This window comes from Nansenia antarctica (genome assembly GCF_963989245.1).
Source record: "Nansenia antarctica genome assembly, chromosome: 3".
NCBI classification, from domain to species: Eukaryota; Metazoa; Chordata; class Actinopteri; order Argentiniformes; family Microstomatidae; genus Nansenia; species Nansenia antarctica.
The window spans coordinates 50,519,585-50,537,084 of NC_137688.1; the positions used below are offsets into that span (position 1 = coordinate 50,519,585).

At 46.1% G+C, this 17,500-nt stretch overlaps 2 protein-coding genes across 7 annotated transcripts in view; both read left to right on the plus strand.

The window, feature by feature from the left end:
- ubp1 (upstream binding protein 1) overlaps positions 1-485 on the plus strand; it is a 13,407-nt gene extending 12,922 nt beyond the window's left edge. The window contains exon 16 of the mRNA XM_080527730.1: positions 124-485. Coding sequence (XP_080383856.1) covers positions 124-161 — 38 coding nt within the window. The 3' untranslated portion in view covers positions 162-485. The remainder of the gene's footprint in view (positions 1-123) is intronic.
- Positions 486-12,433: 11,948 nt separating this feature from the next.
- The window catches only part of pdcd6ip (programmed cell death 6 interacting protein), a gene marked incomplete at both ends in the record, with an annotated part of 27,593 nt that continues 22,526 nt past the window's right edge, over positions 12,434-17,500 (plus strand). For 4 of the 6 annotated variants that reach the window (XM_080526702.1, XM_080526703.1, XM_080526704.1 and 1 more), the window contains 4 exons: positions 12,434-12,639; positions 15,567-15,621; positions 16,094-16,163; positions 16,825-16,952. In XM_080526702.1, coding sequence (XP_080382828.1) covers positions 12,434-12,639; positions 15,567-15,621; positions 16,094-16,163; positions 16,825-16,952 — 459 coding nt within the window. The remainder of the gene's footprint in view (positions 12,640-15,566; positions 15,622-16,093; positions 16,164-16,824; positions 16,953-17,500) is intronic. The other 2 variants (XM_080526706.1, XM_080526707.1) reach the window with 1 other exon arrangement.

The following is a 17,500-nucleotide window of genomic DNA, read 5'->3' on the forward strand; positions in this document are numbered from 1 at the left end:
GGTGAGCTGGCCAGGCCCTGTAATGAAACTGTATGTTGTCTGACACAAGTTACGACTAGTATAACAGTCTACAGTATAACTCTCTCTCTCTCTCTCTCTCTCTCTCTCTCTCTCTCCCTCCAGATGAGTCGGGGGAGGGCCTTCACCTGATCCTGAAGTAGCGACAGAGAGCGATGATGACATCACTAACACTCCACCCTCTGTTTTGGAAATGGGCATCCTCCCTGACTCTTTCTCCCCCCTCCGCCCGCTCGCCCGCCCTCCTCACTCCTCCGCCCCCCCCTCTCTCTCAGTGTTCAGGTGGCTAAGCAGAAGGTGGGCGGGGAGACTAAACTAAGCCATGTAAATGTTAGAATCTGACATGGGTGTGTCCACTGTTTCATATTGAAAACACTATTTACTAAAGGATGGGAGTGGATGAGGAGGGTGGGGGGAGATATGGGGGAGGCTTGTGGTGTGAGATTTGAATTGTTTATTTTCTTCTTCTTTTTCTTATGGTTGTACTGTATGTGGGATGGGAGGCTTTGGGGACTGAGTGATTCTGTCCGAAGGAAGGGAGGGAGAGAGGGAGAGAGGGAGGGAGGGATGGAGAGGGAGGGATGGATAGAAGGAGGGAGAGATTGGGTGCTCCTCCTTGCCTCCTGTTCTCACACACAGCCGACACTAGGCCAGTATTTCAGTGTGCTGCGGTGCTGTAACCACAGAGACCATGACCTGACCCAGACCATGACCCGACCCAGACTAGACTGAACATGACCCGACCCAGACTAGACTGAACATGACCCAGACTAGACTGAACCTGACCTGACCCAGACTAAACTGAACATGACCCAGATTAGACTGAACCTGACCCAGACTAGACTGAACCTGACCCAGACTAGACTGACCCAGACCTGACCCAGACTAGACTGAACATGACCCAGACTAGACTGAACCTGACCCAGACTAGACTGACCCAGACCTGACCCAGACTAGACTGAACCTGACCTGACCCAGACTAGACTTTGGAGACGTTCTAGAGTCAGCCGGTCCGTTGGATCGTTCCATTGCATGTCTGGAGGGGGGTGAGAGGGGGAGGGGGGGTTCTGAAGGTGTCAGATTCAGACGGTGGCCTATAGAGTGTTTGGGCTGTGATTAACGTCTGGAGTCTGAAGCCAGGGTACTGAGGGCAGGGTGTGCGGGGGGGGGGGAGGGGGTGCTGGGGGGGCACCCCATAACAACAAACCTTGAACATATGAATGTCGCCCCCCCCCCCCCCCCCACACACATACAGACACACACACACACACACACTCTAGCCCACACTGGCCAGCTCACCCACCAGGGTCAGTGTAGAATTTAAACTAATGTCTAATATTACCACAGTCTGCTTTGGAGCATACCACTCCTGTTGGGGCCCCAGACCACGGGGCTGTAAGTCAAGCCCCCCCACCCCACACACACACACAGTGTGGACTGGACAACCTCCAGCCATAGCCCCTGTACTCTGACCCTAAGGCATAGCCCCCCTGTACTCTGACCCTAAGGCATAGCCCCCCTGTACTCTGACCCTAAGGCATAGCCCCCCTGTACTCTGACCCTAAGGCATAGCCCCCCTGTACTCTGACCCTAAGGCATAGCCCCCCTGTACTCTGACCCTAAGGCATAGCCCCCCTGTACTCTGACCCTAAGGCATAGCCCCCCTGTACTCTGACCCTAAGGCATAGCCCCCCTGTACTCTGACCCTAAGGCATTGACCACACTCTGGTGGCACGCGGCACCTTTGAACGTTTTCACTCAAGTCTCTTAAATGTCTTCGTTCTTCTTTCTTTTTTTCCTGCCTTTTTGCTTTTATCGTTTGTTTTTGTTTTGTTTTGTTTTTTTATCCCGTCTTCGGCTGTCGTGGAAGATACTGTGTTTTTTGGTGCCATACTGACAGTTCGCTAGACACACACACACACACCGAGGAAGACGTCTCGTCATCTCGCCTCTCCTTCGCCCGCCCTGATCTGACAACGCGGGCTGCGTCGCCGTAGTAACGTGGTCGACGCCTTAAGTCTTTGTTTCGGGTTTTGGACGTCAGTGCCGACCGAGGACAGGAGACGAGCGAAGGAAACCGCTTCAGACTATCGAGACGCACCCCGACTTAGCGCCAGGAGCACATCCTTAACCTATCCTTAACCTATCGTGACATGGACCAAAATGGGTTTGGGGGTAGATGCGCAAATCAGGGGTCAGGTGGTCAGGGACGTGGGGCCCTCATTGGTTGACAGTCCCCAGGGACCTATTTCAGATGGCTGCCACGTTCAGATGAAAGCAGATAGAAATGTAAACCCAACAGAGCGTTTTAGTTTGCGTTTTATTATTTTTTGCTTCTTTTCTTTAACTCTCACTCCATCGAACACTCCCCCCCCCCCCCCCCCCCCCCGTTCATGTTCAGTAGGCGGGCACAGGAACGGAAAGCTCTAGAAAATGGAAAATGAAAACAAAACCACGTTCTTACTCGGTTGGCACCTCCTCAGTTGTTTTTCAGAAACGTTTTCTCCTTTTTTGTGCCTGCTGGACAGAACGCACGCACTCTCACACACACGCACACACGGTTTCATTTCATGTTGCATTTCTCTCAGTACAGGTTGTTAAAAACCATGATCAGCTGACACATGTGGCCCTAGTGTTCACTCAGTCACATGCTTAGTGTACCTGTGTAGTTTGACAAGAAAGTAGTGTGACAAAATACTGTAGATTGCTGGTCTGAAAGGGGCAGGTGTGGTCAGAGTGTGTGTGCGTGTGTGTTTGTGTGTGTGGGTGCGTGTGTGTGAGTGCGTGAGTGTCGCCATACCCCGGAGAGAAGGGTCTGGAAACCCCCAATGTTTTAGAGAGCTGTCATTGGCTGGCTAGTCCCTCTCCTTGTTTTAGAGAGCTGTCATTGGCTGGCTAGTCCTTCTCCTTGGTGTGGAGCAGTGTTGGGCCGTGGGCAAGTGTTTGGCGAGTGTGTTTGTGCGCACACGCTTAATTGTGTGAGCGTGTGTGTGTTTACCTTTCTTTTTTTCTTCTTGCAACTATTGCAAAGAAGACTAACTTAGTTTGATCTTTTATTAGTCCTCCTCACGTCAGCGTTCCCTCTTGGCATGAACCGTGTTTAGTTTGCCAGATAGTAGAGAGCATGGGGTACGGGGGGGTAGGGGAGGGGGTGGCTGGGGATGGGGGATGTGGGGAGGGTTTGGCTACAAAAATAAATTTAAAAAAGTATCCCTCCTTTTTCCCTTTTTCCCCTCCCCGTAAATAAAAAGACCAAGTCTGCACTGAAAAAAACACCAGATCTCCAACTTGATGTTAGTGAGTCCCGTAGTTTTGAAACCACACCCTTCACCCTTCACTCCCCTCCTCGTCTGGGAGAACCAGGAGAACCGTGTTGAGACTGGGTGGCACCAGAGGCTGAGGACAGAGAGAAGTCGCTCCACACCACGTGTCTAGGATCAGATCCACCTGTGTTCCAGGGGAGGCTGGCAGCGGTCAAAATCAGAGGATGGGCTGGTTATAATGCATGGGATGGGATTCTTCCTTCCAGGCCGTGTATTAAAATGAGCCCGTCCTCCGATTCCTGCCTCCACTGCTGTATTCTGACTTTAACCTTTTTAAGGGGATAGAAAAACAGATCTGGTCCCAGTGCAGTGGTTAGGGCACAATCTAGAGGCCCAATTTCAAACCAACCCCATGCCCCCTACCCTCTAGATCTGAAAGGATTGTCAAGACGCAATTTGATGGTAGTTCCGCCTATCACAGGGGTAGATCAATTGCTTACACCTATTATTTAACTTTCAGATCGATGATAAGGACTCCAGGGTAATGGGCCAGGGGTTGGTTTGGAATCGGGCCATGTGGCACACACAAAAATATATATAATATAGTACTCATTGCAGATAGAAATGTAATGTGTAAAAGAGAAGACATGAATCTCTATAATGTGGAATCTGGTTTATTTCTATATCTCTTGAGCGTAGTTGGCCCCCTACAGAGCTTTGTGTGTGTGCGTGCGTGTGTGTGCGTGTGTAAGTGTGTGTGTGTGCTAGCTGGAGGGGTGGTCATCACTGTGTCTCTGTACAGCCTAAAGTCAATGATGCTTCTTGTGTGCACAGTACAGTATACTGGAGATGTACACCAACACACACCTGTACTGGAAATAAAATTATTTCATAAAAGATTGTTTGTTTGTGCTTACTTCGGATGATAATGATGATGATGTGTGTCCTATGTTTATATATCATCAGATGATGAAATGGTAGAACACTACCAATCCACAATGCAGTTAGTTACCGGTATAAGATCTTTTTATTTTTGTTCTTTGTGCTTGCGTGCATGTGTGCTTTGGCGTGTTATATGTCATTAACAGGTGTAGTGCTGAGGCACAAATATGTACATTTCAAGCCTGCAAACTGCGACACTTTAAATGAATGTGCAATAACACTATGTGCAATATGACAACCCTAGTCGTCTATCTGTACAGTATAGTATAGTGGATAGTGTACATAGCCTTTATTTATGTAAACCAGCTCCTTCCCTTCTTGTGTTTTTTTTTCTTTTTTTTTTTTCTTTCCTAGCACCAGGGGAGCCACCCCTCCTAAATGTCGTTGTTTGGTACCTGTACTATAGCAATGACAATAAAGACCATTCATTCATTATATCATCCCCAGAGCAGGGGTGCAAACTTGTCACCTTTCTGCTAAATTAGCTGTTTTTATCTCAAAATAGGTCATCCATGTGAATTGTGTAGATCTGCAACCAAAAATGTTTTTTGGGGGGGGGTCTAAGTCTCATCCAAGTCACATGATGCGCGAGCTAAATAATCTCCCTGTCTGCTGAACTCTGTTGCTGTTGAAATAACTTTTAGCTTCAGGGAGCAGCTAGGTACAGTTCCAGACAGCATAGAGAACACAGTCACAGTAAACTGTTTTCGAAGTAATTCTGCAGGTGTTAAGGTCAGGGCTGCCGCTACTTACACATGCATCATTGTTAGACCACCGTTAGTGCTAGCGGTATCTATTTAACACCATTAGTGCTAGCGGTATCCCCCCCTAAGGTTAGCCACAAAAATGTTGGGCCTTTTTGGGCCATCACCAGTTTGCACCCCTGATAAAAGAAGCTATATCAAGAGACGTGAGATATCCAGTATGCTCAACGGTAGAAATTTATAATTTTACACTGGTTGCATCAACTTTTATGATTCAGCTTCATTGTACATGATCATAACCTCAGTCCCCATTACTACTGCAAATAAACCCTTGCAAATACAGGCAGGTATACCCCCGGTGGGAGCGTACCTATGTTCCCCGGGTCCTATGTTCCCCGCTTCCGAAAAAGGGTCCTATGTTCCCCGTTCCAGAAAAAGGGTCCTATGTTCCCCGGGTCCTATGTTCCCCGCTCCAGAAAAAGGGTCCTATGTTCCCCGCTCCCTCCGTGGAGGGAGTTGGAGGCCCGTCTACTGAGGCTGAAAGAACAATATATTCAGGGCCTCAGACATCTGGCTTCGTACTGGAGGGCTTTCAGCCGTAGCGTCCTTATGGTCTAGATCGAAACGGGTAGACTTTTGTTCCCTTTTTTTTGTTTGATTTTTGCATTTATGCACCTTTATTTGGATAGCACTTTTCAAACAAATAATCAGGAGGAGGTTATTATGTTGTCCAGTAGGCCTATGTTGTTGTTATTATTATTAATATTGGCCTAATTTAATTATTATTGTTATTGTTATTATTGTTATTATTTACGTCTTACGTCTTACGTCTTGTAGGACGTCGCTGCGACGTGACAAGTGAAAGAGTTTTTAAACTCGTGACGACGTCGTGAGTTAGCTGGGCTGTTTGAGCTTAAAATAAAATAGCCCCCCTGTTACGTACGGTGTTCGTGTTCTGTGTGTGTTTGTGTTATAGCAGGCCTGCTGTTTGTATTGTGTTGTGTGTTGTGTTTTTGTCTCCCCCTGTTGTTGTCATTTTTCCTAGGTTCACAGATAATTGCTTGGTTCCAGTCCCATCATTCCACACACCTGTTTCTGATCAACAATCAACCTGGTCTTTGCCTATAAATGTTCTGTGTCCTCAGTGTTCTCTCTCTCTCTCCTGTTTTGAGCTGTGGCAGGGCTCTGGTGGGTTGAGCCTTGTTTGGTTTTGTTTGTGTTATTTGTTTTGTTCATTTAGATGATTTATGTAAGTTTCCATTTATTATATTACCTTGTTTAATGTATTTTGTTTGTTAATCATTTATGTTTATTTGTGCACACAGGGACAGATGACTAGTTGAGATACCCTGGGTTTACATCTGCATACACGTAGGACATACCTGCTGTCTAGCACCCCAGTTTAGAGTGAGCACCACCCACTGTACTTTTGAGGTGCCTAGTGTGACGGAGTAGAAAGTACAGTTCAATTATAGCTAAAATAGAGCTAAACTGCGCCCTCTAGGGGTTTAATGTAAATACAGCTGTACAGTGCATAGCGCGGGACGCAACGTGATCCTGCTCAGTTCATCTGAAAACACTGACTGGGTAGGTCACGTTTTCTACAGGGTCTGAGATCGAATATCGTTTGAGAGATTATCAATGTACCTATGTTTTATTTGAATGTTTGATAAGTAAGATAGCTGTTTTGAGTTTCCCCATTTATAGTATTTTAGTTTGGAACATATCACAAGTTTGTTAATGTGAGTTTTCTGTTAACAATGATGGCGCTAACGTGAATGTCCGTGTGTAACATCATTTTAGAATCTAGCCTGATGACCCTGCAACCGTGTCCACAAATTGATGCACTGTATGTTTTCTACAGGTAATATTACTTTTGTGTTATTATATGTCTGTTGTTCTGTTAGTAGACTGTATTCTATGAGGAGGTTGGATTTTCCACCTCACTAGTTTGCACCACGCTCGCAGCTAGCCAACCATCAGGTTGCAGCCATGTGTTGCACATGGTGTGCATGCGTGTATTCCAGTTACGCTGTTTTTCTATGCATTGTATTGTTATTGTTAATATATATAATTGATTGTTTGACTGTTCAAATACCACTATACGATCACACAAGAGAGGATTTATGTAGTCTACACATTTTGTATTTTTGTTTCATATTATTGTTATAATTTGTGTAGTATGAGGGACTACTGTATGCTCAGTTCATCTGAAAACACTGACTGGAATCTAGCCTGATGACCCTGCAACCGTGTCCACAAATTGATGCACTGTATGTTTTCTACAGAATAAATGAACGTGAGCCATCCAGCTGAGAGTGATTCATGCAAAGATACACCCCGTCACACTAGCAACTGGACCAGAGGCAGAGGCAGGTGTCCTAAGGCCATCACCTTGCGGATGACTGCTGCCAGTTAGTGCCGTTGATGATGTAAGGATCGACGGTCCATGGGCTGAGACATGGGGCAGAGACCACTTCCTCCTGCACCAAGACAGTGAGTGGGGCATAGCAGTGTTGTTTTCCACAGAGGACAACCTGAGACAGCTGCAACACTGCAGGACATTGTACATGGGTGCTACATTCAAGTCGTGCCCACGCCCATACAACCAAGTCTTTACTATACTCGGGGACATTCATGGCTTCGTTGTCCCCCTTGTACATGTCCTCATGGAGCAACGTACAATTGGACACTACCGACAAGTGTTCCAGTGTGTCAAAACGTCAGTCAGGAGAATCACCCACCACCGTTGCGTCCGCGTAAAGTCATCTGTGACTTTGAGCAAGCACTGAAAACTGCTCTTGAAACGGAGTTGCCACAAGCCAGAATCGGAGGATGCTACTTCCATTTCAACCAAGCCTTGTGGAAGAGGGTACAGGGACTTGGATTGGCTGGTCCATTCCGAAATGACCATCGACTGGCAGCAGTCATCCGCAAGGTGATGGCCTTAGGACACCTGCCTCTGCCTCTGGTCCAGATCAATTTTGATCTTCTCCTCAACCACAGAGACACCAGGCGTGCCCTGAGGAACCACCCTGAGTTACAAGACTTCCTCACATATGTTCGTAACACATATGTCCAGCCTGGAGCGGCCTTCCCACCAGCAATGTGGAATGTGTTCGAAAGAAACATGGAGCAAAGGACCAATAACCATGTTGAATGTAAGTGTAACAATGACAGATCTGAACAAAAAAAATATAATTTCATCTAATAACTAAATCTGAAGTATTAAGTTAATTATTTTATATTGTTAATATAATATTGTCTGCTAATTATGGGTTAATTCATTCTTATTCATTCTTATCCTATCACCTCTGGGCCTGTGCATATATCGAGTATAGGTTTAACTATGAGCCGAAACAAAAATTAACGAAACATCAAACACAGCAGAGGACAGGAGGGCTCTTTAAACAGGTGGACGAGTTGCCAATTGGTCCGGTACAGGCGCGCTAATGATGATGGACGTAACATCAGTCCAATCATGGGCGGGCACCGTGATTGAGAAAGGATTAAGAAAGGATTTAAAATTGTGAAAGGAGGAGACACAGAGGGGAAAATGTTCAATGTCAAAATGTTCATGCCAAACTAATAACATTTAGGGCCTGATTTACTAAGATCCCAAATAACGAATACTAATTGAAGTTCACACACAGGGGAAGTTGTGAGACATACTTGTTATAGGCTATACTTCAAATAAGGCCCGCTATCTTCTACATTGGAAAGATCAACAATCCTCACTGCACACCGTTAGTAGATCAGCTTGCAGATGTAGAACCAGTTTGCACATTAATAGGCTAATAAGTTATAATTCTGTATTTTTGTTCTAGCTTATCATCGTACTCTAAATGATGCTGTCCAAGTGCGCCATCCTTCACTTTGGATATTCCTTTGTCACCTGAAGGATCAGCAAACGCTTGCAGAGGATAAGCTGGGGATGGCAGACAGAGGCCACGCTCCCCCAACAAGGAGACGGAAGTGGAGGGAGTTGGAGGCCCGTCTACTGAGGCTGAAAGAACAATATATTCAGGGCCTCAGACATCTGGCTTCGTACTGGAGGGCTGTCAGCCGTAGCGTCCTTATGGGCTAGATCTTTTTGATTTTTGCACCTTTATTTGGATAGCACTTTGGCCTATGTTGTTATTATTATTATTATTGGCCTAATTTAATTATTATTGTTATTATTGTTATTATTTATGCACAAACATAGTTTAATTAGTTGGTTGCAATAAAAGCCTATATTTTGGATTGATATCTCTACTGTATTTATTTGATTTCGTTTGACAAAAATATAGAAAAAATATTTAATAATGTGTATATATATATATATACACCTGGGTTTCCGTTAACCGGCAATTACCGGTCTTTGTCCGGTAAATTTTGTTGAAGTCCGACATATTGAAAAGTCGTCGGACATATTGTCCGGTGAAAATAATTCCCTTTGAATACAATTCGCTAAAGTTCACATTCTGATTCCTTCTATTTTAAAAAAGACGAATATATAGGCTATGTATTTCTTTTATTATGATATGATTTGACACCGGCATGATGATGACTCCTAATGTGTAGGCCGGCCTATGCGAAACAGCGCACAGGTGCCACATGGGATTGATGCCAGATGGGATTACAGCTTAACCAGTCTATTACCGCTTAAACACAGTAGCCCATTCGGCGGTAACCCATGCCTATCTGGCAACCCTGCCAACCCGTCCACCATAGTAATACGGTTTCTTGATTTCCCATCTATGGGTGCGTTCGTAAACACGCTCTGGAAATCCGATCAGCACTCGCGGAACGCCTCTCGTCCAATCGAACGACTCGGTCGCTCTGTGACATCGAAGCCAGCGTGCGCTCCGGCGCTCTCAGAGCGTGTTTACGAACGCACCCCTAGAAGTTTCTAGCCAGCTAGCTGAAGCTGCTACACACACTGAGCCATGGCGACCGAACGGCAAGTTAAACAACATACTATAAAAGTGACATTGTTTTACTCATTACTCATACATTTGTTGTCATTCAGTTATACAGTTATGTTCTTCCCATTGTCATACTCCCGAGCTAAACGAAATGCCTTCCCAACCAGCGAGACTTATAGAAATGACGTTGTTTTATTGATTTTAAAAAAAAGGGTAAAACTGGAAAGAGAAAATAGAAAACTCACATTAATCCCAAACAATTTAACAAACTTCAGTTAACGTAATGTGGAGTCCGTTCATTGATCGATGCTGTCTGTTCAGTTCCCAGTGAGGCGCCCGTTCAGCGCTGGACCCGTTCAGCGCTGGATTTGACGCATGGCATAGCGCGCATCCGTCAAATCATGTTATATTATATAGCTCGCATCTAATCGTATCGGATGAGAAATAGACATTAAATGGCATATATAGGCCGCTACACAACAGTAATCACCGCGACAAACAGCTATATTAGATTTGGGGGAAAAAAAATATGATTTTGCAAAAAAAAAAAAAATTTATATTTTAATATGATGACCGGAATATATCACGTTTGTCCGGTAAATCGAATTCTTCCCGGACACGATGTCCGACGGCAAATTTTTCTAACGGAAACCCTGATATACACTGTCACTGGTGTTCTTTTAGGAATATAAGATTTTCAATTCCATCTCGAAAATGATCTATCTAGGGAGTTACACTCATCAACACGGAGCATTATGACGTCACGTTAACTCGCTGGAGCGGGGAACATAGGACCCTTTTGCGGGAGCGGGGAACATAGGACCCGGGGAACATAGGACCCTTTTTCGGAAGCGGGGAACATAGGACCCGGGGAACATAGGACCCTTTTTCGGAAGCGGGGAACATAGGACCCTTTTTCGGAAGCGGGGAACATAGAACCCTTTTTCGGAAGCGGAGCTAAGAAATCGGGGAACATAGGACCCGGGGAACATAGGACCCGGGGAACATAGGGATGACCCCCCCCAGGTCATACCTTGTGTGTTAGATTAAAATTGTCTTTGAGAAAGACTAGGGTCTTGAAAAGGGAATTCTACCTGAGCCTTCTTGACTTTCCATTTAGTTAATGTGAATGTTAGTTTCTCTCAACTTTAGCATAACCCTGCAAAAATTGTCATGCAAACAATGTTTGTTTGAGGCATATCTGTTATGTAACTTGGATTGCAGAGATGGGTGTTCGGCCTACGAGAACACAGTCACGGTAAACAGTTTTTGAAGTAATTCTGCAGGTGTTAAGGTCAGGGCTGCCGCTACTTACGCCGAGTGCACACAGGGCCATTGGGTTGCGTCGTTCTGGCGCAACCTGTTGGGATGGACGCGATGCAGACGCAACAACTCTACTCGTGTTGCTAGCGAAGTTTCCCACAGAAGTGGGGGAAAAAACGTCAGATCAGATATATAAACGGGTTATTTTGATAAACTGGACACATTTTGTGAATATATATGGTTACTTTCTCGCCTGAAAACATATAAAAACTTCATAAAATGGCATATTAACACTTGTAGAGCCAAATTACAGATTTTAGCCAATGGCGGCCAAAATTGAGGATTTAAAATCTGAGGCGAGAGCTCCGGGCAAGAAACTACTTCCGGTTTACTTCCGGATCCAACGCAACGCAAAAAGCTGAAATTTTTTGACCGATTGCCGCACCCTGACGGTCAAGAAACGCAATGCAGAGCAAGGCAACTGATCAACGCAACGGCCCCATTGAGATGAATGACTTCCGGTGCAACGCAATGGCCCTGTGTGCACGCAGCTTGACACATGCATCATTGTTAGACCACCGTTAGTGCTAGCGGTATCTATTTAACACCATTAGTGCTAGCGCTAAGGTTAGCCGCAAAGGAAAATGTGTCACCTTTTTGGGCCATCACCAGTTTGCACCCCTGGCCAGAGGGGGAAACGGCTTTGCAGCATAGGCTTATCATCCATAACAACAGCTGACATTCACAGAACACAACACGGACACACAACACACTCCATCCAGCCCGTCTACAGCACACTGAAGATGATGATGACAGTCACTTTTTCAAATGGATAGAGGACCATAATATGCTGTGACAACCCCAGCGAGAGGCAGCATATAGAAGCTGGCCACATAGATGGACAGGATAGCGCTCCGGTCTGGGCGGTCGTTACAGTGCGTGGGATAGTTAGGTCAGAGCTGGCTGCTTCTCTCTAGACCTGTCAAAGCCAACATTCATTGGCGACATCTCAAACGTCTTTTCTTGTTTCCTCTATTCTCGCTTCCTTCTCAAAACACATTAGAGGAGCGGGCCTGCGGATCCGCCCCTCTGACCTTCTCCTCCAATGGGTTTTGATAGAGAGACGAGGAGAGAGGAGACGAGGAGAGAGGAACCGAGCAGTCAACGGAAGACCTTTGAGACGACGTGACTGATTCTGCGCACTCCGCTCGATGCGTCAACGTCACTTGACGTTTCGAGGCCAAATCCAGGAAGTGAGTCGCTGTTGTTTTCTGTCCCGAATCGATAGCCTCATTATCCCGATTTTATTTGTCTCCTTTTTTTGCGGGCCGAAATGGCGACGTTTATTTCTGTCCCGTTAAAGAAGTCGTCTGAAGTAGACCTGGTGAAACCACTCTCCAAGTTTGTCACGGCGACGTATCCAGCTGGAGAGGAGCAGGCGGAGTACCTCCGCGCCGTGGAGGAGTTGAACAAGCTCCGGAAGAACGCTCTGGGGAGGCCGCTGGACAAACACGAAAGCTCGCTGGAGATCCTCTTAAGGTGACCATTACCCCACACCCCGACCTAGATAGTTAACCTATCCTGCTGGCTAATAAAAACAGCTAACCACCGCATATTTTACCTGTGCGGAAATTAGGAGAGTCGTTGCCGCACCCTGCTGTGACTTTCTCGGGATTGTTTTTTTTGGTCGGGAGTCATATTTGTTTAACTATTTATGATTTGTTTGCGCACTGTCTTATGCCATTCAACTTAGACGATTACTGCACTTTATATCTCGCCCGCTAACAATGCCACTTATCACTGCCAAATTGCTTAATGCTTTCGTTTTGGTGAAGTTGTCAGTTCTTCCAAGTACAGCTAACGTCGTTAGCGTTAACGGTTGTGTTGTTATGTCATCTAGGCTGTGTTCGTAAATTCGCTCTGACAGCGCCGGAGCGCACACTGGGTTCAACGTTATAAGGGACATTTGAGTCATTTGATTGGACAAGAGGCATTCCATGAGTGCTGATCAGATGTTCAGAGCGAATTTACGAACGCAGCCCCTGCGTCCCAGTCTCCGTCTGGCGTCCTCTTGACTTAAGACACAATCGAATTTAAAATTGTCTATAAATACATCTATACTTAAGTTACCATTTTTAGGTTTGACATCATTTTGACGAGAACCCTGCCAACACGTCCATTCAGAGCTCCTCGTACACACACTCACATAAGAAGAAATCCTGTTCCTCTATACAAATCTTTTCCTTTTATGTCCAACACAGAATGATCCTATGAGTTATATCGGCCTTCAATGCACAGTTCGGCCTAATCTCCTAACATTAGGCTTGTGCGTCTTCATATGAGTGTACGTTAATGATTTAGCGCCTTTATTGTTGCCTCCTTCATGACTATCGATCTGCAGGGCTTGAGATAGGCCTATGTGATGGCAGGGGAACGTAGCAGACTCTACTCCTAGCCTTCAGAAGCATTGATCAGACAGAGGTGGTGAGATCAGGGTAATGCTTAGTTCAGAAGCATTGATCTGTAAGGGTTGAGGCAGGTGGAGGCAGAGTTGCTGACACCTCTCCCATCCTGTTGACAGACGACCACAAAGGAAAAGAGGAGAGCAGGCCATGATGATTGTGATTCATCGGGAGTGTGTAGGTGTAGGTGTGTGTAGGTGTGTTACTGTAGATGAAATGACAGTGATTGCGCTGACTGCCTGGGGCATACACACGCACACACACACACACACACACACACACACACACACACACACACACACACACACACACACACACACACCATAGAAGATGAACACAGGGAGGGAGGAGTAGGGACGTTTTGCATAAAGACCCATTATTGAGGAAACGGTATTTGGTTAACAAAAATCTCTAACCCCTCCTCTATACTGTATGACATAACCACATCTTTAGTAGACACAACGTTTTTTTTCTCCTTTATTCTCACTTTCTACCTTTCCGCTGTGCTCCCAGGGCACTGGTGATGACGACGTCTGCCAAGTTCAGACTTTGCTCCCTTGGCAAACATCCACTATGACTCAAATAAAAAATTACTCAGGAAAGCCGAGTGTTGTCCAGAGTGTTGTCATACTAAAGGCCTTACGACAGAGCCTAACCTTGGCTCGAGCAAGGGGAGGCCAGCGGAGGTAGAAATCGGAGGACGGGGCTCATTGGAATGAATGAGGCATATCACTCCTCATTCCGTCCCATGCATTACAACCAGCCCTTCGTCCGATCTCTGCCTCTACCTATAATAATAATAACTTTTATTTGTATAGCGCTTTTCCTGCAAATGTTGCAGCTCAAAGTGCTCCGTTGCAGTGCTCTAGTTGCAGCCTTGCAGCCTTAAGTGGTATCATCTTCATCTCGCCTGTGCCAAGACGAGGCTATGATTTGTTGTTATTGGACAGGCGTGAGCCCCCGCATTGGAACAGGGGAGGCGGCGGTGGCGGTGGTGATTGTGACGGCTAATGACGGTGGAGTGAATCAAGGGTGTTAGCATTTAGCATACGTCTGGCCAGCCTGCTGTGGAGTGTATGGAGGTGGATTAGCATTCTCTGGCTCAAACCCCCCTTCAGTGGCGGCCCTGTTTCTCCAGAGTATCTGCTCCGTTAAGAGTGGGACTGTGAATGTTAGCATTGTAGCGACTCTTGGCAGCCGGCACTCACTCCGCTCACAAGTAGGCCTCCCGGCTCGGCTCGTGCCATGTGCCAGGTTGCTATGGCAACAGGCCTTGTGTTTGTGTGTGCCCCCCCCCCCCCCAACTGCCCTGTCCCGTTCTCCGCGCAGTGGAGACAGACGGCCATTGTGTCACCGTGGTAATCTTTGTTTAGTCTGGGAGAGTTTCGGCTTTCCCTCCCTCCCGCCTGCCCGCCCTGAAACGGCACACCTCTCCTCTCCCCTCCTCTCCTCTCCTCTCCTCTCCTCTCTCCGCGGCCCCGCGGACCGTGACCAGAGAGCCAGGGCAGCGTCACTGTTTCCCCCGGGGTGTCAGAAAACCAGGAATGATGACTGTAAATAGGGGGATTCCCCAACTGACGTGTGTGTGCGTGCGTGCGTGCGTGCGTGCGTGTGTGCGTGCGTGTGTGTGTGTGTGTGTGTGTGTGTGTTGTCATTCCTAAGAATATGATTTTCCACCGGAAGAGATGTAGTGAGATTGTACAATGTTAGCTAGTAGTTATGTGTGACTATTCCATTATACTTTCTCTCTCTCTTCTCCCTCTTTCTCTCTCTGTCTCTCTCTCTCTCTTCCCTCTCTCTCTCTCTCTCTCTCTCTCTTCCCTCTCTCTCTCTGGCTCATTGTCATGTGTCAGACCATCTGTCACCTCAGCTTCCTCAAACACTCTCTTCTACAACAACAAACACCAACACACACACTCACACACTCCACTTTAACACACTCTGCCCTCTTGATTGGTTTAACCCACACCCCCACGCTGACCCTCTCCTCTCCTCCCCCTGTAGGTACTATGACCAGCTGTGTGCTGTGGAGCCCAAGTTCCCCTTCTCAGAAAACCAGGTACACACTACCTCACTCACTCAACACATAATAAACCACACTACCTCACTCACTCAACACATAATAAACCACACTACCTCTCACACTCAACACATAATAAACCACACTACCTCTCACACTCAACATGTAATAAACCACACTACCTCACTCACTCAACACATAATAAACCACACTACCTCACTCACTCAACACATAATAAACCACACTACCTCTCACACTCAACACATAATAAACCACACTACCTCTCACACTCAACACATAATAAACCACACTACCTCTCACACTCAACACATAATAAACCACACTACCTCACTCACTCAACACATAATAAACCACACTACCTCTCACACTCAACATGTAATAAACCACACTACCTCTCACACTCAACAGATAATAAAACGTGTGTGTGCATGTATGCACAAGCATGTGTGTGTGTGTGAGATAGCTAATCTCTCCCTCTCTGTTCCTGCAGCTGTGTTTAACCTTCACTTGGAAAGATGCCTTTGATAAAGGATCACTGTTTGGAGGCTCAGTCAAACTTGGTAGGCAGCTTCACGTCTCTCTCCACACACACACACACACACACACACACACACACACACACACACACACACACTAGTGATGCAAGGGGTCAGCTGTTTGTTCCATCCGCAATTGCTAATGATCTGAGTCAAGCCTTGCATCACTAAAACACACACACACACACACACACACACACACACACACACACACACACACACACTCACACACGTAAGTGCTGGCACAGTTGGCTTTGTCAGGAGGAAGTGATTTGATATATTGGTTTCGGTTTAGTTGCTTCTGTCTTTGTCAACATACCTGTTTGATAATTACTGGTATGACTCACACACTTACAACACACACACACACACACACACTCACACACACACACACACACACACACACACACACACACACACACACACACAGACACACTCACTCACTCACACACACACACACACACACACACACAGTGATTAAATTCCCTGAGTAATGTGAAATATGTCACCGTCATGCCTCAAGCCTCTGAGCTCTAAGGAGCCTGACTAACAGGCGTGTGTCACTGGGTTCAACAAGAAGTGTGTGTGTGTTTGTTGTTATGGTTTGTTTGGTGGTTGTTTTGGTTTGTTTAACGTGTGTGTGTGTGTGTGTGTGTGTGTGTGTGTGTGTGTGTGTGTGTTTCAGCGCTGGCCAGTCTGGGCTATGAGAAGACGTGTGTGTTGTTCAACGGAGCGGCGTTGGCCAGTCAGATCGCCTCAGAGCAGAACCTGGACAGTGATGAGGGACTGAAGGCTGCAGCCAAATACTATCAGGTAATGCCAGCTATGCTAATGCTAACTATGCTAATGCTAACACCAGCCAAATACTATCAGGTAATGCCAGCTATGCTATTGCTAACTATGCTAATGCCAGCCAAATACTACCAGGTAATGCCAATTATGCCAATGCTAACTATGCTAATGCTAACTATGCTAATGCAAGCCAAATACTATCAGGTAATGCTAACTCTGCTAATACTAACTCTGCTAATGCTAACTATGCTAATGCAAAATATGATAATGCCAGCCAAATACCACCAGGTAATGCCAGCTACACTATTGGATTGATGGCAGCTGCTGGACTGAAAAAAATCAGGTGTAGTGCTGAGGCACAAACATGTACATTTCAAGCCTGCAAACTGTGACACTTTAAATGAATGTGCAATAACACTATGTGCAATATGACAACCCTAGTCGTCTATCTGTACAGTATAGTATAGTGGATAGTGTACATAGCCTTTATTTATGTAAACCAGCTCCTTCCCTTCTTGTGTGTTTTTTTCTTTTTTTTCCCTTTCCTAACACCAGGGGAGCCACCCCTC